The following is a 21,620-nucleotide window of genomic DNA, read 5'->3' on the forward strand; positions in this document are numbered from 1 at the left end:
CATTCTTAATACCCAAAGTCCACAAGTTGACCTAAAGGGTTGGCCCGTCGTCTGAGCAATTTCGGCTTCTCTGAGTCATAATTGTGTCCCCAGAGCAGCTCCTATCAGCAGGGCGGAGATACTTGGAACCTCTCCAGCCCCTCTGAAACATAAGAGGACACCGGCATTCTCTATTACGAGAGGGGAAAGTGAATACGTTCTGAGAGCGAACAACTGTTTTATAGTAGTTGTATTTTAAGCTACTCATTCCATGACTGTAGTAGTTACAGGCCTCTTCAAGTGGCTATTTCTTCTTGAGTCAGATTTAGTAAGCTACAACTTTTAGGAAACTGCCCATTTTGTCAAGGTTCATAGTACTTATATTTACTTACGGTTTTAAAAAAGTTCTGACTGTATCTGTAGTTGTTTTTTTCTTCCCCCACCTTCAGTCTCACCAAATCTTTTTTTCTTGCCAGTCCTTCTCCCTGTCCCCGCCGCCCTCCCCCCCCAACCCCCGTCTGTACTATTCATACACTGAAAGAACCAACTTTGGTATTTTTTGCTGATTGTCTCTGTTTTTAAATTTTTCTTCCACTAGCTTTTGTTTATTTCTTTCTGCTTTCTTTAGGTTTACTCATTTGCCCCTTTTCTGATTTCTTGAGTTGAATGTTTGATTCATTAACTGACTCTTTGCCACCCCATGGACTGTAGTCCCCTAGGCTCCTCTGTCCATGGAATTCTCCAAGCAAGAATACAAGAGTGGGTTGCTATTCCCTTCTCCAGGGAATCTTCCTGACCCAGGGATTGAACCTGGGTCTCCTGCATTGCAGGCAGACTCTTTACCATCTGAGCCACCAGCAAAGCCCATTTTGAGCTACAATATCCCTTTGATCACTTCTTTCGTCTCATCCCATAAGTTTGTATTTTTGTTGTAACTTAGCTCCCAGTGTTTTCTAATGTCCAATATGATTTCATTCCTGACCCATGGATTATTTAAATGTGTGCTTTAAATTTCAAAATATATGCTTTCTTTGTTGGTTCTTTGAAAGTATGAATAAAATACATAAACCTCTGGCAAGACTGCTTAAGAAAAAGAACTCAGGAATAAAAAATGTCTTCAGTTTTCTAAAATTTATATAAGAATATATTATAAAATAAGTTGTATAAAACTCTGTGTATGCAAACATATAGAACAGGATGACATGTATTTGTCACATACCTAAAATATGTATCTTATACATAAATGGCAACCCACTCCGGTATTCTTGCCTGGAAAATCCCATGGACAGAGGAGCCTGTGTGGGCTATACTCCACAGGGTAGCAAAGAGTCGGACACAACTGAGCGACTTCACTTCAAAATATATTTTACACATATACACATATACATACTATCACTGTCTGTGTTCATGCCAGATATTAACTATTCTTCGTACTCTTTTTTCATTCCTCAATAAAAGTTTAATAATGATTGCTTTTGGATGGTAGGAGTTAAATTACCTTTTTACTTTCTTCTTCATAATTTTTGTATTATTTCAGCTTTTAAAAATGATCATACATTATTATTTTTATGATTAGGAAGAAATAGAGGATTTAAAAAAAAAATTAAATATCTTCTCTCTGGGATGAGCTTTTCCAGACCACAAGTTCATCACTGGTCTCTCCAAAAGGTATTTTTATTTATTGACTGTGTCCTCCACTAATACCAAACATCCTGAAGATGAGGATCATGTCTCATGATCTAAGCATAGTGATACAAAAAGATTTAAGGCTTGTGATTTGAAATACCCTAAACAAGGCAGTGGCTCACTTGAAATAATTAAAAGTTGGTTATTAAAAATTAACCAATTAAAAAAAATTAACCAATTAAAAATTCAATCGCAAAGCAGTTGTTAATGGTTTTATTTCCAGCATATGTAGGACAGAAAACCAAAAGTTCTCCTGTTGTAAGATGCCCAGAAATGCTGTATAGGATAAGATAAATATATAAAAGTATTTTTTAGAGCAGTTTTTCGCTTTAAACAAAATTGAGAGGAAGGTACAGAGATTTCCCATACACCCTCTGTCCCTGGACATCACATACATAAGCCTCCCCCACTGTCAACATCTTTTAACAGAATGGTACTCTTTTTTTTTTTTTTTTACCAAGGATGAACCTACATTGACACATCATTATCACTTTAAGTTCATAGCTTACTTTAGGGTTCACTCTTAGTATTGTATATTCTATGGGTTTGGACAAATGTATAATGACATGTATTCATTATTATAATATCATATAGAGTGCTATTACTGCCCTAAAAGTCCTCTGTGCTCTGCCTATTCATTCCAACCCCCAACCACTGATCTTTTGTTTCCATAGTTTTGCCAGATAAACATCTTTTTACACACATAGATGAACTTGTAAGAAAAGTCTAGCCAAACTATCTGGGTTTAAATCACGATTGTGCTACTTACTTGATAACTTTGGGGCAAATTTTAAAATCTCTCTAGCCTCAGTTTCCACATCTTTGACAGAGGTGATATCAGTACTTATTTCATAGAGTTATTGTGAAGTATAAGTGAATTAAAATATGTTAAATATTTAGAATAATACCTGGTACCTAATAAACAATCAACTAATTATAGGCTTTAAATTATCTAGTACTGTTATTATAGTCACTATTAAAAAGAAGTGTCAGAATCTCTATAATTGTAGATTTGCCAACTTTATAATTTTGTCAGTTTTCCCCTTTTATATTTTAAAACTAGACTATATAGTGGACTGTACTACTGGTGAATTCAGATTTAGCATTGTTATATCTTCTTGGTGAATTGCTTCTTTTATCTTTATGGTTTCTTGCCTATCCTTGTAGCCTGGTTCCCCCTATATTTGGCAAATGCTTGAATCATTGCACTGACCAGGCTGTTTCCCACAAAGAGGTTGTTTCCCAGGTCACCGCAGGAAAATCTTCAGTATTTGGGCTCCCACCTTGTACAGGGCATCATCCTTGCCCCACATTCCACTCAGGGCTCTTTGCCTTCTGGGTGGTGAATGAGCCAGTTCCCAAACCCCATGTTCCCACCTCTTGTCTTGGGCTAACCGTGATGCCAACTGCAACTGCATCACTTCTGGTCTTCCCTGGAGCGGAAACCAAGATGGGATTGGGTGTGCAGAAGAAGGGTAAGGGAGAGGAGACAGGGGTGAGCTGAGGGGAGTCTGCAGACCATGATGCAAATTTAATCCCTGTTAGAAGAGTGCAAGAAAGGAGGAGGTTTAGGAGGAACTTCAGACCCAAGAATGGTTCTTAGAAAGTCTCAACTAGGCTAAGGAGAATGGCTGAGGAAAGGTAATCTGTTAGGAGAGCCGTGTGCTGGCTGCCCCTTCTGTGCTAGTCATCGGGTGGAACAGCCCAGGGGGCTTTGGCGTGACTCAGTGGGTCCAGAGGTGCACAGGTGTGGCAGGTAGGCTGGCAGTCACCTCTGCTTCTATAGCAGGTTCCCTCATAGGCATTCTAACATGGTGTCCACAGGCCACTCCTTGGCCCCCATGGAGCTGCTTCTTAGCCTAGGTTTGGGGAGCTCACCTCACTGTTCTTGGCCTCTCTTCCTTGGGGAGGATAGTGGGACAAGCTACAGTCCCCATTGCTTCACTTGGTCACAGCTGCCACTCCTGATTTCTCTTCCTGACTGTCCATTTTATTTTATTTTTTTTTGGCTCCCCGTCGGGGAATCGAACCCTGGTCTCTTGCATGACACTGACTATTTTAAACACCAGTCTCACTCAGCTGGAAACTGCAGGTCTTTGTAATTTTCCTGGTGGTGTGACCCAAACTTTCCTTCCTGTGGGGTCTGAGCTTCTCAGGCCACTGTGGTTGCCTGTGCCCATTCACAGTCCTAAGTGGGCCAGGGAGTATTCGGTGGCATTCCTGGTGTCCACGTGGGTCATCTGAATTCCATAAACATTCCTCTCTGTCTCTGTGGTGTAGAAGCAGCCCTGCCTCCTGCTGATCAAGGCCAAGTTACACTTATTCAGAGGCTGACTTCTTTTCATGCCTGTTTTCCCTGAACACAAGATCCAAAGGTCCAGATGGAAGTTATAGCTTGTAATTCAATGGGATCCTTATTGTGTTCCCTGACAAGAGTATAACTATCCTGTTTGGGGACCAGAAGCTAACCCAGCAAAGCCCAGAGCTGTGGGGACAGGAAGCAAAAAGTCCCCAGCGAGTCACTGGGAGTGAAAGAAAGTGGAACTGCTGCTTCCCCCTCTTAGTTCCTGGACTCAGGTATTCTTCCTTTAGGGGGCACAGAGCCACGTGGTAGGTCTCCGATTCAGTGTACATACTGCATCTCATACGGTGGCAGCCCAGTTTTGCCAAATAATTGTCTCCTAGGGGTTGACTTGACTCTGCTTTCAGTAGGCCATTCCAGCATTCTGTGAAGTTGGCTGCTTCCAGATGGTGTGGATCCCATGTTCTTGGGCCCACTTCTACACCTCTTGCACTGTGAAGGGATCCCCTGGTCAGTTGCTGTGTTAGGTAGCGATTTCATGCTTGTGGATTAGGCATTTCACCAACACCCAGACAGTGGTGCCATCTGAACCGCTGTGGGCAGGAAGGGGAAACCCCTACCTTCCTTCTTCCAGGAAGACACATTGTCCCTTCCATGACAGGTGGCACCCAATATAACTGACTTTCCACTGAGTGACCCATCGGTCTTCTTGAGGAATAGTGTCGTATCTGGGCCAGGCAAGCATCAGATCATGAAATGAGGCATTGAGGACCTGCTGGATGGTTTGGATTTTTATCATATGAGTGATGGGAACACTTGGGAGGTTTTAAGCAAGAGGAGACACAAGCAGATTTATGATTTAGGAAGAGCATGCTGGTGGCAGTGTGGAAAGCAGATGGAGGAAGAGAGGGTGTGGAGGCAAACAAGCCTGGGTCACAGCAGCCAATCAAATACTTAGGATTACATGGTCAGTCTTTATGGAGGAGAATTTCAGAGGCATACATCAAGGGTCTGTATAATGTTACAGCCTGGGGAGATAATTCATTTGAGGATCTAGAAATGAGAACTATGGGGTGATTCTTCAAGGGAAACGTTTCAAGATAATTTGCATCTATCGCAAATACTCAACTGAAGTGAAATCTCTATAAATTCCATCTGACTTGATCTCTTCTCCATATTGCCAAGCTTTTGTGATGTAGAAGCATGTAGAAGAGAGCAGATTTCTCTTTAAGTTCCTTCAAGCCTAGATGGAAAGACTGTGAAATATAAGAGTGTAGAATGTAGAAAATAGGTATAAGGAATATGATAATTTAGGAATATTTTAAGAAATACAATAATTAATCATTACTATGTGTTCCAAAAGTATCCAGGGAAAGGAAAAGACATCAAGACAAGTCCTGGGACAAAGAATTAACCAGAGGTGAAGTTGGGCTTCCCAAGTGGCACAGTGGTAAAGAACCCATCTGCAATACAGAACACATGAGAGACTCAGGTTTGATCCCTGGTTTTAGGAAGATCTCCTGGAGGAGGAAATGGCAACCCACTCCAGTACTCTTGCCTGGGAAATCCTGTGGATAGAGGAGCTTGGTGGGCTACAGTCCATGGGATCACACCATGGGGTCCCAGAGTCAGACATGACTGAGCAACTGAGCATGCTGCAGGCACAGTGCCTGACACATAGGACAGAGGTGAATGCACTACAGTTTCTTCTTCTGAATGACCCTGCTTTTACATGTTTCCAAATTGCCTCATTATGAAATTAGTGTTTTAGAAGAGAGAAAATTCACATTAGGTTCTTCTAGGACTCAGGAATTGTTTGTAGAAGGTAGTATGAGAAACAAAGAAATACAGTAGTTATTATTAATATTCCCATAAGAATCTAGTAATCCTGTCTGCTTTTTCTTTTTTCTTAGAATATCCCTCCTCCCTTTCCCCCTTCCCCTCTCCTCCTCCCTCTCCTCTTCCTCCTCCTGCCCTTCCTCCTCCTCGTTTTTCATCGAAGGCCACATTAGAACATTCTAAAAGGATATTAATATTTGGATATCATCTGAGATACTCTGAGGAAAAAAATTTCAGACCATCAAACAGGAAAAGAAATACTCTGAATTTTAATTTACTGAAATGGAAATCAGAAAAATAAACTGATGAAGAGTCAGCAATTTTAGCTGGAAGTTCTTATTTTGATTCAATTTAGGCTTGGAAGACTTTGTAATAGTATAGGACCAAAAACAAACAAACAAAAAAATCTAGATATAGAATGAATAATGCAATAAAATGAAAAAAGGAAGATCATGACTTTTTTAATACAGATTTTTACAGATTTTTTAATTTCTCCTCAAATCGTGGCACCATTTAGTAGTAATTCTTTTATTCATAGGTGGAGGGAAAATGGGGCAGACTGTGTAGCATATGAAGGTATTCTTGTACCCATGTTCACAGCTAACTGATCTAACAGTTGTGTTCAACTGGCCTCTGAAGTTATGGACAATTTTAAAACTTAAGTTGTCTGCCATGTATTCACAGGCACAAACTCTTACTGTAACTTTCTTGGGAGAGACTTAGAATCATAAGAGGCCTAGGACTCTTACAGCTGAGAGGATTACCAAGAGCTAGAAGGGAAGCAGCTCAAAGAATTTCATGTTTGTTCTGGAGCCACTGCGGAAACCCAGTGAAGATAATGACCTGGCCTAGGGGTGCGGGGGTGATCACAGAAGGAAAGGCCCACACTGGCAGATTTTCATTCAGGCTCCAAGCATCATTACAATGATTCCCAAGTTCATTAACCTTAGAAGAAGTCTTAGAAAGGTGTAACTGAACAACTTAAAAAAAAGAAAAGTTGGACCAACACCGCTAGTCATTACAACTCCACAGTCCATGTCTCAAAATTCCCCTACCCACTTTTCTCTAAAAAGTTCTACCTTTAGAGACAGACCTGTGCAGAAGTCTTTCAGGAAGCTTCTGGAGAAAAGACTCTTCCTGGAGTGAGGTGGAAACAGGCTTTCTGATTGGATGATCAGGGAGTGAGGCGGGAACTCGGCTACCTGGCCCCCAAGGCTGCGCGCACCGTGTGCCTCTGCTCTGGAGCCGTTGCCTGCACGGTCGCCTTCCTGTTCTGTACCTGGCAGAAGGGCCTTGGCTTTGGTAGCAGAGAGAGAGCTGCTACTTCAGGTCTCTTCCAACTCTCCCTGCGGTGGGCAGAGATCGCCATCTTGCTTTCATATCCACCTCGAGACGCACGGGGTCACAGCGTGGATCACTCGAGTCGCTTCTCCCGCCAGAGACATCCCAGATGGATGCCTCCTATGAAAAACTGTTTTCTTACCTAGTGAAGACGGGACTCGGGACATCTTTGAGCTTCAGGAAGGCCTCCAGGGTGTAGGGGTCATTCAGGATGGACGGAAGGTGGGCTTCAGAGGGGCTGTGATCAGAGAGATGTTGGGGCTGAGAGTTCTGGAGGAACCTTGGGCAGAGAAGTCTACAGTCAAATTTACAGGTTCCTAAACTTGATCTGCAAGGAGATCCAACCAGTCCATCCTGAAGGAGTTAAGTCCTGGGTGTTCATTGGAAGGACTGATGCTGAAGCTGAAACTCCAGTACTTTGGCCATCCCATGCGAAGAGTTGACTCATTGGAAAAGACCTTGATGCTGGGAGGGATTGGGGGCAGGAGGAGAAGAGGACGACAGAGGATGAGATGGCTGGATGGCATCACCGACTCGATGGGCATGAGTTTGAGTAAACTCCAGGAGTTTGTGATGGACAGGGAGGCCTGGCGTGCTGCGATTCATGGGGTTGCAATGAGTCAGACACGACTGAGCGACTGAACTGAACTGAACTGAGACTTGATCTGGGTTGCCACTGTAGTTTTCAGGTCAATTACCAACCTTACTGTAGGAAGACTAACAATGTTACTAATAGTCTTCTCTAGCATTTTTCTCAGTTTTCCCCTTGACTCTAATATGATAATTTAGGAATATAGTGAGGAATACAATAACCAACCATTACTAAGTGTTCCAAAAGTATCCAGGGAAGGAAAAAGACATCAAGGCAAGTCCTGAGACAAAATAGCTAACTAGAGATGAACTCGGGCTTCTGAATTCAAATTGTTCTCAAGATATTGGATGCAAACTGGTTTTTGGAGTCACCTTGTTCAAGGTACTCACCTGTTATTAGTAGCCTATGAGCATCAATCCCAAGAATGCTCCCTCCCTTCTTTAGGGAACTGGCATAATCACTGTGTGTGTGTTTTGAGAGTTGTGTGGTAGTTGAAACTTCTCTAATATTGGATTTTGAAGGAGGGCAATCAGTCTGAATGGCTTGTAGTCTTGGGGTCTCACCCAAGCTAATATGTCCTTATAATTTGCTTTAATCATCAGACTTTTAAAAATGAGCTTGGGCATTGTTTGCTTTGCAGATCTTTCCCCCAGCAACCTAGGTTAGAGGATCCTTCTCAGTATGTGATGGCTCATGCATTTCTACCAGTGTATTTCCAAGTAATTTCTGTTTGGAAGTTATTATTGAGTATAATTATTGTTTTCCAATTATATTTTCTCTTTGGATGTTTAACTCAGAAGACTGGGAGATCCACAAGAGGTAAAGATTGGCAAATTCATTTGAAAAATAGGCACTTCATGCTCAAAAAATTGTCAGTTGAGTTCTGTTATGTTAAGATTTGGTAAAACTCTTCTTCTAATAAGCTGTGTGAACTTTGGAAGTCTATATTTTAGTCACCCATTCAGTCATTGGTCAGTTGTATTTTGAGCATGTTTTATATGCCAGGCACTGTGTCTTGATTTCTTCATTTGTAACATCAGAGGCCTGGACTGGATGTTGTCTAGAGACCAAGCCCAGTGCAAAATATTCTCTCTGTAAATTTCACTTGGATTTTTAAGTTGTGTTTTTCTTTTTAAACCTATTGCCCTTCATGCTTTTTTAAAGTTTCTCTTGTACTTAGATTTTCAAGTGTGACTTTTATTTATTTATTAGGAATAAACTAACTTTTCATAAGAAATTCTAGATTATGCCATAAACGAGTTCAGTCTTTGAAACACATTACTTCTTTATCAAAACAAAATTTTTTCCATACTGTTGTTCTTGATAATAGATGGTGTGAGCCATATAAAAAGGCTTTTTGTGACTGATGAGGGCTTACTTATCAAAACTCCAGCAGACTCTGCAGTATCACATCAGTTCAGTTCAGTTACTGAGTCGTGTCTCACGCTTAGCGACCCTATGGACTACAGCACACCAGGCCTCCCTGTCCTTCACTAACTCCGGGAGTTTACTCAAACTCATGTCCCTTGAGTCGGTGATGCCATCCAACCATCTCATCCTCTGTTGTCCCCTTCTCCTCTTGCCTTCAATCTTTCCCAGCATCAGGGTCTTTTCAAATGAGTCAGCTCTTCGCATCAGGTGGCCAAAGTACTGGAGTTTCAGCATCAACATCAGTCCTTCCAATGAACATTTAGGACTGATTTCCTTTAGGATTCACGGGTTGGATCTCCTTGCAGTCCAAGGGACTCTCCAGAGTCTTCTCCAACACCACAGTTCAAAAGCATCAATTCTTCGGCTCTCAGCTTTCTTTATAGTCCAACTCTCACATCCCTACATGACTACTGGAAAAACCATAGCCTTGACTAGATGGACCTTTGTTGGCAAAGTAATGTCTCTGCTTTTTAATGTGCTGTCTAGGTTGGTCATAACTTTTCTTCCAAGGAGTAAGTGTCTTTTAATTTCATGGCTGCAGTCACCATCTGCAGTGATTTTGGAGCCCCCCAAAATAAAGTTTGTCACTGTTTTCACTGTTTCTCCATCTATTTCCCATGAAGTGATGGGACCAGATGCCATGATCTTTGTTTTCTAAATGTTGAGCTTTAAGCCAACTTTTTCACTCTCCTCTTTCACTTCCATCAAGAGGCTCTTTAGTTCTTCTTTGCTTTCTGCCATAAGGGTGGTGTCATCTGCATACCTGAGGTTATGGATATTTCTCCCAGCAATCTTGATTCCAGCTTGTGCTTCCTCCAGCCCAGTGTTTCTCATAATGTACTCTGCATATAAGTTAAGTAAGCACGGTGACAATATACAGCCTTGACATACTCCTTTTCCTATTTGGAACCAGTCCTATTTGTTCCATGTCCAGTTCTAACTGTTGCTTCTTTACCTGCATACAGATTTCGCAAGAGGCAGGTCAGGTGGTCTGGTATTCCCATCTCTTTAAGAATTTTCCACAGCCTACTGTGATCCACACAGTGAAAGGCTTTCAGAATTTTCCACAGCTTACCGTGATCCACACAGTGAAAGGCTTTGGCTTAGTCAATAAAGCAGAAATAGATGTTTTTCTGGAACTCTCTTGCTTTTTTGCTGATCTAGCGGATGTTGGCAATTTGATCTCTGGTTTCTCTGTCTTTTCTAAAACCAGCTTTCTGAACATCTGGAAGTTCAGGTTCACATATTGTTGAAGCCTGGCTTGGAGAATTTTGAGCATTATTTTACTAGCGTGTGAGATGAGTGCAAATGTGTGGTAGTTTGAGCATTCTTTGGCATTGCCTTTCTTTGGGATTGGAATGAAAACTGACCTTTTCCAGTCCTGTGGCCACTACTGAGTTTTCCAAATTTGCTGGCATATTGAGTGCAGCACTTTCACAGCATCATCTTTTAGGATTTGAAATAGCTCACATGGAATTCCATCACCTCCATTAGCTTTGTTTGTAGTGATGCTTCCTAAGGCCCACTTGACTTCACATTTCAGGATGTCTGGCTCTATGTGAGTGATCACACCATCATGATTCTGGGTCATGAAGATCTTTTTTGTACAGTTCTTCCATATATTCTTGCCACCTCTTCTTAATGTCTTTTGCTTCTGTTAGGTCCGTACCATTTCTGTCCTTTATTGTCCCTATCTTTGCATGGAATGTTCCCTTGGTATCTCTAATTTTCTTGAAGAGATCTCTAGTTTTTCCCATTCTGTTGTTTTCCTCTATTTCTTTGCACTGATCACTGAGGAAGGCTTTCTTATCTCTCCTTGTTATTCTTTGAAACTCTGCATTCAGATGGGTATATCTTTCCTTTTCTCCTTTGTTTTTGCCTTTCTTTTTTCACAGCTATGTAAGGCCTCCTCAGACAGCCATTTTGCTTTTTTGCATTTCTTTTTCTTGGGGATGGTCTTGCTCTGTCTCCTGTACAATGCCACGAACCTCCATCCATAGTTCATCAGGCACACTGTCAGATCTAGTCCCTTAAATCTATTTCTCACTTCCACTGTGTAACTGTTAGGGATTTGATTTATGTCATACCTGAATGGTCTAATGGTTTTCCCTACTTTCTTCAATTTACGCCTGAATTTGGCAATAAGGTGTTCATGATTTGAGCCACAGCCACAGTCAGCTCCTGGTGTTTTTGCCGACTGTATAGAGCTTCTCCATCTTTGGCTGCAATGAATCTATCTATCTGATAGATTTGAAATCTATCTGATTTTGTGTTGACCATCTGGTGATGTGCATGTGTAGAGTCTTCTCTTGTGTTGTTGGCAGAGGGTGTTTGTTTTGACCAGTGTGTTCTCTTGGCAGAACTCTATTAGTTTTTGCCCTCCTTCATTCTATACTCCATGGCCAAATTTGCCTGTTACTCCAGGTGTTTCTTGACTCCTACTTTTGCATTCCAGTCCCCTATAATGAAAAGGACATCTTTTTTGGATCTTAATTCTAGAAGGTCTTCTAGGTCTTCATAGAACTGTTCAATGTCAGCTTCTTCAGCATTACTGGTCAGGGCATAGACTTGGATTACTGTGATATTGAATGATTTGCCTTGGAAACGAATAGAGATCATTCTGGCATTTTTGAGATTGCATCCAAGTACTGCCTTCAGACTCTTTTGTTGACTATGATGGTTACTCCATTTCTTCTAAAGGATTCTTGCCCATAGTAGTAGATATAATGGTTATCTGAGTTAAGTTCACCCATTCCAGTCCATTTTAGTTTGCTGATTCCTAAAATGTCAACATTCACTCTTGCCATCTCCTGTTTGACCACTTCCAGTTTGCCTTGATTCATGGACCTAACATTCCAGGTTCCTATGCAATATTGCTCTTTACAGCAATATCGTAACCACATAGAACCTTATATTTCAGGGAAAATGATGTGGCTTTTCCTCAGTTAAGGTGACATCTCTAGGAAGTTTTGATGTGAGTTTTCTCTCACAAGTCTCCAGCCTCCCTAGTTGAAAGTTTATTTATACAGATTGAGAATTCATTTAATTTTTTACATATAGAAGTGGTACTTATGTGGTGCTAAGGAAGAAAAGATACAACTTTTTATTCTGGTAACTAACAGATTTTTTGAATGATATTTTGTTTTTGTTTTTGTTTTTTTTGCTATGAAAAATGAGAGACTGAACATGCAAATAGTGGTTGGACCATATTTAAAATTGAACTTTGTATTTCATAATATATGCAAATGTAAAGTCACTATGTTGTAAACTGAAACTAACATAATCCTGTATGTCAACTATATTTCAATTTGAAAAAATCTGAACTTTGACCCATGACCTGCTGAGAAGATGACCCTTTGTTTATGATAAACAGTCCATGAAGCCAACCTACTATATGTCAGATTTTACTGGAAGACAGGATGCTATCTCTGGTGACAGTCCAAGAAGCTAAACAATAACTTTTGTGACAACCACAAATGGCCAGGAATTGATTGATTACTGACAGTTTCCCCAATTTTTGTCCCTGCTTCCAACTTAGGACCAAACAGAGATAACTGAATATGTCCCCCAACTAATCACACAGGTTGACCCACTTAAGTCCGGATGTTTTCCTAGGCCAGCTGTCTCCAGTCAGGCCACACTGGAAAACTTCTTTTTTCCTACTATAAAGTTTCTCACTCTTCTTCCTGCCTTTAAGTCAAGACACAAGTGACATTTGCTGACTTCCTTGCTATAGTAAGCCCAGAATAAACACCCTTTCCTTTTCTCCTTTGATTGGTCTTTATTTTCACAGAAGAATAGACAAGAAAACTAAGAATTAAGTGTCAGTAGACAGTTGTAACTCTGGGAACCTTTATTTACTGTTCATAAATAATCTGTATTTACTGTGCATGCATCCTTAGTCACTCAGTTTTGTCTGAGTCTTTGCTACCCTTTGGATTGTAGCCTGGCTGTACTGTCCATGGAATTATCCAGGCAAGAATACTGGAGTGGGTTGCCATTTCCCTGCCATTTCCAGGGAATCTTCCTGACCCAGGGATCGAACCTTTGTCTCCTATGTCTCCTGCATTGCAGGTGGATTCTTTACAGAAAGGTTAATGAAATAGTCAAAGCTACGGTTTTTTCCAGTAGTCATCCACAGTTGTGAGAGTTGGACTATAAAGAAGGCTGAGTGCCAAATAACTGGACATGGAACAACAGACTGGTTCTAAATTGGGAAAGGAGTAGATCAAGGCTGTATACTGTCACCCTGCTTATTTAACTTATATTCAAAATATGTCATGAGAAATGCCAGGCTGGATAAAGCTCAAGCTGGAATCAAGATTGCTGGGAGAAATATCAATAACCCCAGCATGCAGATGACACCACACTTCTGGCAGAAGGCGAAGAAGAACTGAAGAGCCTCTTGATGAAAGTGAAAGAGGAGAGTTAAATAGTTGGCTTAAAACTCAACATTCAGAAAACTAAGATCATGGCATCTGGTCCCATCACTTCATGGCAAATAGACAAGGAAACAATAGAAACAGTGAGAGACTTTATTTTGGAGGTTCCAAAATCACTGCAGATAGTGACTACAGCCATGAAATTAAAAGACGCTCCTTGGAATAAAAGCAATGATCAACCTAGACAGTGTATTAAAAAGCAGAGACATTACATTGCCAACAAAGGCCTGTCTAGTCAAAGACAGGCCAGTAGTCATGTATGGATATTAGAGTTGGACTGTAAAGAAAGCTGAGCTCTGAAGAATTGATGCTTTTGAACTGTGGTGTTGGAGAAGGCTCTTGAGAATCCCTTGGACTGCAAGGAGATCCAACCAGTGAATCCTAAAGGAAATCAGTCCTGAATATTCATTGGAAGGACTGATGCTGAATCTGAAATTCCAATACTTTGTCCACCTAATGCAAATAACTGGCTCATTTGAAAAGACCCTGATGACGAGAAAGATTGAAGGCAGGAGGAGAAGGGGACAACAGAGGATGAGATGATTGGATGGCATCACCAACTTGATGGACATGAGTTTGAGTAAGCTCTGGGAGTTGTTGATAGACAGGGAGGCTTGGTGTGCTGCAGTCCATGGGGTTGCAAAGAGTCAGACATGACTGAGTGACTGAACTGAACTGAATTTTGAAGAACTGATGCTTTCAAATTGTGATGCTGGAGAAGACTGTTGAGAGTCCCTTGGACTACAAGGAGATTAAAACAGTTAACTAAAGGAAATCAACTCTGAATATTCATTGGAAGGACTGATACTGAAGCTCCAATACTTTGGCCACCTGATACGAAGAGCCAACTCTTGGGAAAGACTTTGATGCTGGGAAAGATTGAAGACAGAAGAGAGCAGCAGAGGATGAGATGGTTAGGTAGCATCACTGACTCAATGGACATGAATTTGAGCAAACTCCAGGAGATAATGAAGGACAAGGAAGCCTGGCATGCTGCAGTCTATGGGGTTGCAGAGTCGGACATGACTTAGCAACTGAACAACAACAACAAATGAAATACGGGTAAAAAGAAAAATCAAGCTGTTTAAAGATTGGGTTAGAGATGTCCTTTAATTTGTAATTTCTAAAATGACAGCTCTTCACTCTTACTTTCAATGATCAAAATATAAACTTCATAGTTGAAACTTCAGAACTGAAATGGGGCCCCAGAATGCTGTGACATTTTCTCATAGATTATGCAAATCTCAGTGTCTGCGTTGAGTAATCAGAAAATAATTTCTAGATGAAAATAATCTTCAATCTAATTTTGAAAGTGATTAAAGAGCAGTAATTATTTTTCAGTGACAATAAAATGCATTTGCTTTTAAAATGTTATGATTGGTGGCATTTGAATCAAGATGATTTAAGTTGCAGATAAGAGAATTCTACTGATACTAGTTTAAACCAAAAAGGCCAGGATTCTTTGTAGAGACCCTTTATTAGTTTGAGGAAGCACCACTCAGAGTTTTTGGTTTGCTCAGAATTTTTAGTCATAAAGATGTAGAATCCATAAAAAATTTTTCCACATTTACTAGGGTGATCATGTGACTTTTTTATTCCGTTACTGTGGTAAATTATAAGATTAAAAAAACCATGTTAACCTGACCTGACATTACAGGTATACATTTATCTTTTGTATATATGTGTGTCCATATATAGTGTTATGTATATACATATTAGGTATGATATATGTAGTATTATATGTGAATATGTAGTATCCATTTTATGTTGTAATCATATAATTATATACATAGTATACATATATTATTTTATCCATGTATATTATATATATATAATGTGTGTGCATGTATATTATTGTTTGTGAAATAATATTTCTCAAAACAAATGATTTTTCTTGATAGAGATAGACAATTTGATATGACAGCTTTTTATAAGGATCATCTTTAGGAAGAGGTCATATAATTTTGGAAATTCAAAGGAAAAAAGACTATTTTAAATATTTAAATTTAGGTCAAGATTTTATCTTCTATCTTGGAATTTATAAATTCTTTTCTTTTTTACAGAAAATTTTCACTACTGGTGATGTCAACAAAGATGGGAAGCTGGATTTTGAAGAATTTATGAAGTACCTTAAAGACCATGAGAAAAAAATGAAATTGGCATTTAAGAGTTTGGACAAAAATAATGATGGTTTGTCTTTCTTTTCTGTTTATCAACAGCTATGAAGAAGCACTTCTTATGCTTCCAAAAGTCTAAAAGAATGTATATTTTAGTCTGTCTTTTTCTGATGATAATTATTACTTGTGCTAATATTTGTTTTTCTTAGTATATGATTTTTATATAGAACGTTTTTGTGAGGAAAAGTTTTATGTAGCTTTGTGCAATGAATCATAAACTGTGAGTAGGGCCTTTTGTAAAATATTAATTATGGAACCTTATACTGATTTGGCTTGAAGTTATAAAATAATATATTATTTATATATAATAATAAAATATAAATATATTTATATTAATATAAAATAATTTATAAAATAATAATTATGTTTTCTTGCTCTTTGAGCAAGAGAGATTTATTTTTATTCATACTAAGCACAAGTGTTTTATATTCTAAACTTTAAACAACTTTCAGATTATCTTATATTTGATAAGTCTTTTGAAAGAATTACCTGTGATCAGAGAAGATACTCTCTGATTATGAAAGTTAGAAAATAAAATAGCAGATAGATAGGTTTAAATATATACCTTCTGATTGGGATTATGGTTTTTCTGTTTATTAATAGCTTGGAGTTGGAGTCCCAGTTATGTACAGCAAAAAGCAAGGGCCACAGTAGGAGAAAGGAAGCAGCTATCAAACCCTTATCACCAGAGGCAACCTTTGATAAGAAGAGGGAGTTTATTTTAAAAATGTATAATGTAGCCTCAGACCCCTCCCCATGCATAAGTGGTCGAGGCCATTCCATTCACAGATTTATTATTAAAGAAACAAGTTAAACAAATAAACAGAAAATATGGTTCATACCAGGGTAGGCAAACTTTTTTTTTTAATAAAAGGCCAGGTAGGAAATATTTAGCTTAATGAGCCATGTGATCTCAGTTGCAGGTATTTATCTCTGCTGTCATCCTGCAGAAACAGCCTTAGATAATATGTAAATGAGTGGGCATGGCTGTGTACCAATAAAACTTTATTTGTAAAAGCAGGCAACTGGCCTTATTTGGCCAGAGGGTTATAGTTTGCTGAAAAGTGAAAGTGAAAGTCGCTCATTGATATCCTACGCTTTGCGACCCCATGGACTGTAGCCCACCAGGCTCCTTTGTCCTTGGGATTCTCCAGGCAAGAATAGTGGAGTGCATAGCTGTTCCCTTCTCCAGAGGATCTTCCCAACCCAGGGATCAAACCCAGGTCTCCCACATTGCAGGCAGATTCTTTGCCAGCTGAGCCAAAAGAGAAGCCCAAGAATACTGGAGTGGGTAGCCTATTTGTTCTCCAGCAGATCTTCCTCACCCAGGAATCGAACCAGGGTCTTCTGCATTGCAGGTGGATTCTTTACCAACTGAGGTATCAGCGAAGCCCTGGTTTATACTGAACCTTAACTTTAGTTGGATTCAAGGCAAGTTCTTTAAGCAAACAACTAAATCCTTTGAATGGTTTTGATGATTGTTCAAATCTGTGACTCTCGGCTAGGAAGAGCTAAGTTTGTGGTGGAAAGTAGTACTGTTAGAACATTTATTAGCACCCATGAACTTTACATTGTATGCCCCAAGTCTGCCTTAGTCTAATCTTATAGCAAAATTCAATTCTTACAGTCAGCTTAGTTTCTTCCCACAAACTTTCATCCCACCCTGAACTCTCTGCATAGAAGGGACTGTCTATATAGTGTTAGGTCAGGCAGTTGCTGGGAGATGGAGCTAACTAAGGATCATCTCCAGGTAAGCAGAGGCTGATCATCCAGTATGTATGGTGTGCACATATCAATGGTTAATTTCAGAAAGTTCTAAATGAACCAGAAGAAATAAAGGTGAAGTCTTTCTATTTTATTTTTAATTGAAGTATAGTTGACTTACAATGTGGTTATAAAGGTGAAACTTTGATACATTTGTAGTAGATCAAACAGTTTCCCCTCAACTTATCGTTTGTATATTTAAAAACACTTTCTCATTATAGGTTCATATTTTTGTTTATTAGACTTTCATAAAGGAAACTGGGACTTCCCTGGTGGCTCAGTGATAAAGAATCTGCCTGCCAATACAGGAGACACGAGTTTGATCCCTGGGTTGGGAAAATTCCCTGGAGAAGGAAATGGCAACCCACTCCAGTATTCTTGCCTGGGAAATCCCATGGACAGAGGAATCTGGCAGGCTATAGTCCATTGGCTTGCAAAAGAGTTAGACACAACTTAGCGATTAACCAACAACAAAGGAAAGCATGTATAATCTATCCTAATTATTCATGAATTCTGTATTTGAGAATTTGTCTACTTGATAAAATTTAACTCCAGAAGTAACCCCCAAATTGCACTCACAGTACTTTCGCAGTCATTCATGGATTTGCATAGAGAAGCCACAAGCTTCATTTGCTTGGTGAGCACATTTCTAGCTGAGACAGAATAAGGTGACGCTCTGCTTCTCTGTTGTAGCTTTTGTACTGTAAATAGGTCCTTCTGCAGCCTACTTGGTGCTGTGTCTTTTGCAATTTTTTGTGTTTTTTTGATGATTTCACTATTTACAATGGCTTCCAAAAGCAGTGCTGAAATGTTGGTGCACATTCCTAAATGTGGGAAGGCTGTGAAGTGTCTTTGGAGAAAAATATATGTGTCAAAACACTTTACTCAGACAAGAGTTATAGTGCTGTTGACCATGAGCTCACTGTTAATGAGTCAACATTAACATATATATATATATATATCAGAGAAGGCACTGGCACCCCACTCCAGTACTCTTGCTTGGAAAATCCCATGGATGGAGGAGCCTGGTAGGCTGCAGTCCATGGGGTTGCTAAGAGTCAGACATGACTGAGCGACTTCACTTTCATTTTTCACTTTCATGCATTGGAGAAGGAAATGGCACCCCACTCCAGTGTTCTTGCCTGGAGAATCCCAGGGACGGGGGAGCCTGGTGGGCTGCCATCTATGGGGTCACACAGAGTCGGACACGACTGAAGTGACTTAGCAGCAGCAGCATTTATGTGTGTGTGTATGTATATATACACACACACATATGTGTATATATATATATATATATATAAAACAGTGTGTATTTAAATAGAAACACACAGCAAACAAGCTTTTGTATTGATCAGTTGATGAGAAAATTGGTGAGAACACCAGAAGCTTACAGGAACCTAACCCCATATTTCCCTTAGGAATGATGGTTCCGTTTCCCTCAACTCTGTGTTCACAGTGACCTTATAGAAAGTAACCAGCATGAATAATGAAAATCAACTGTATTTCTTTGAGAGGGCAATTATAAAGGTGATTATTCAGAGTGGTGTTTGAAGACTTTCATTGCTGAAAAGTCTGGCTATTTCTGAAAACCTCTGACTGTTCTTACATTGTCCAGATTCTCATGCTGCTCCTTTCTTCTCCCTAGAAAGTTCTGTCCCAATCCTGTCATCCCTTCAAAGTCATTCTCTTAAATGTAGTCTTTTCCTCTTACCACTAACAATAGTTTTTGTCTTCCTCTTTTCCTGGAGAACTTTGCTATTAATCCTGGTTTGGCATCAGACCCTCTCTTATTTTGTTTTGTTTCATCCTTTTCTATTCATACTAGTCTTAGGATCATAATGAGTCTGTGAACTGCTTCAGGGAAATACAGTCTTAGAATTTATTGCTTGTATTTTCTCTTTCTTCATCTCTGTTTCTTCTCCTTCCCACAGCATGCTCTAATTGCTCTCATCATAATAATTTTCCTTCTCCCAATCATCCTACTATCCCTGCCTTCTTCATTTTTATTGCCAGATCTCTCAAAAGAATAGTCCACACTCTTTGGCTTCATTTAGTCATTTTTCTACTTTCTTTTAACTCAGTGCAGCACATCTTTATGCATAATAAATACTTCATCATTTAGTAAATGCATACTTTATATTTAAGAGATCCTACCTTAACTGAATTTACTTCAAAATTTGAGTGTCTTGATTTGTACCTCAGCTCTGTTGCTTCTTAGTGTGGTTTCTTTGTAGGGCCATGTAAGCTCAGCCTCTTCTTTCAATGGAATATCATTATTTACCTACAAGGCTGTTATGATTTTTGGATAAAATAATATATGTGTACTTAATATATTTGTTAAAATTTGAGTTGGTGTTGCAGTATGTATTTAAGCAAATCTGTAACTCGTCTAAATTCATAATTTTACCTTAATCAGTTCAAGGCTTTTCCTTACAAAGTAAGGCATTTGAAAGTCATATTTCTAAGGTCCTTGTCAGTTCTGAGTTTATAATTTTTATTTTTTAAAGGAAAAATTGAGGCTTCTGAAATTGTCCAGTCTCTCCAGATACTAGGTCTAACTATTTCTGAACAACAAGCAGAATTGATTCTTCGAAGGTAAGCTCTTCATCTATTGACAACTGTTTTTTTTTTTTTTTTAATTTTAATATCCTGTAATAGAGATCTGCATTTATAAGCATGGCTTAAAGCAATTCTCTGCACCTTATCATTCCTCACAGTATCTTCCCCCACTTTTTTCCCTTTTCATTTTGTGTGTGCTCATGCACCTAAAATGTAGGAATGGGCAAACTCTCTCAAGGCCTCCAGGACTGGTGGAATGACAGGAAGGTGCTAAATCTCTATAGAAGGAGCCTAAAAGTTTTAGTGCTATCTCTTTTCCTATTTGGTTTTTAATGTGACAGTAGAACTCATTGTTTCAAGATTGAGGAGTCAAGCAAATTCATCACTCACTTCTTTATCTTATGCATGACATGACTAGATAAGAGGGAAATCCCAAAGGTCTCCTCATTGACTGACAAAGAAACACTGATTTAAAAAGAACAAAGAAGTCGAATAAAAAATGGCAGAAAAACCGAACAGACATTTTTCCAAGAAAGATATACAGGTGGCCAACAGGAACATGAAAAAATGCTCAAACATTGCTAATCATCAAAGAAATGCAAATCAGAACCACAGTGAGGCAGCACCTCACACCTTGAGAATGACCATCATCAGAAAGACCACAAATAAGGAATGTTGATGAGGATGTGGAAAAAAGGGAAAACTTCTACTTCGTTGGTGGGAATGTAACTTGATGCAGCCACTGTGGAACATAGTATGCAGGTTCCTCAAAAAACTAAATATAGAACTACCATATGATCCAGTAATTTCACTCCTGGGTATATATCCAAAAAAAAAAAAAAAGGAAAAAGCTATTTCAGAAAGATGCATGCACCCCAGAATTCATAACAGCACTATTTACAATAGTCACAAAGAAGCAACCTAAGTGTCCATCAACAGATGAATGGATAAAGAAGACATGGTAGATATACATAATGGAATATTACCCAGCCATAAGAAAGGATGAAAATTTTCCATTTGCAGGAACATGGATGGACTTAGAGGGATTGTGTTTAGTGAAATAAGTCAGACAAAGAAAGATAAATACTGTATATTATCACTTATATGTGGAATCTAAGAAACTAGTGAACAGAAGGGAAACAGACTCATACTGAACAAACCAGTGGTTACTAATCAGGGGAGAAAGTGGGGAGGGCAAGACAGGGGGACGAGAGGTACTATGTGTAAAATAAATAGGCTACAAGGATATATTGTGCAGCACAGGGAATAAAGCCAATATTTTTATAAACACTATAAGTGGAGTATAATCTATAAAAATTTTGAATCACTATTGTACACCTGGAACTGATATATTATAAATCAGTTGTACCTCAACTTAAAAAAAAGAAAAAAAGAGAAAATATCCCCCCCCCCCCATAAAAAGAAATACCTTTTTCTTTCAGAAAATAGAGATACAGTTTGAATAGTATTGCCCAGGGCAGTTAGATTTAGTGTGTTATTTCACAGGA

The 21,620-nt window shown here is 39.2% G+C and overlaps 1 protein-coding gene across 1 annotated transcript in view; it reads left to right on the forward strand.

The window, feature by feature from the left end:
• LOC133040970 (mitochondrial adenyl nucleotide antiporter SLC25A24) overlaps nt 1–21,620 on the forward strand; it is a 62,487-nt gene that overhangs the window by 818 nt on the left and 40,049 nt on the right. The window contains exons 2-3 of the mRNA XM_061121260.1: nt 15,676–15,802; nt 20,061–20,148. Of these exons, the coding sequence (XP_060977243.1) occupies nt 15,676–15,802; nt 20,061–20,148 (215 nt within the window). The remainder of the gene's footprint in view (nt 1–15,675; nt 15,803–20,060; nt 20,149–21,620) is intronic.

This window comes from Dama dama, chromosome 20, assembly GCF_033118175.1.
Source record: "Dama dama isolate Ldn47 chromosome 20, ASM3311817v1, whole genome shotgun sequence".
Taxonomy (NCBI): Eukaryota; Metazoa; Chordata; class Mammalia; order Artiodactyla; family Cervidae; genus Dama; species Dama dama.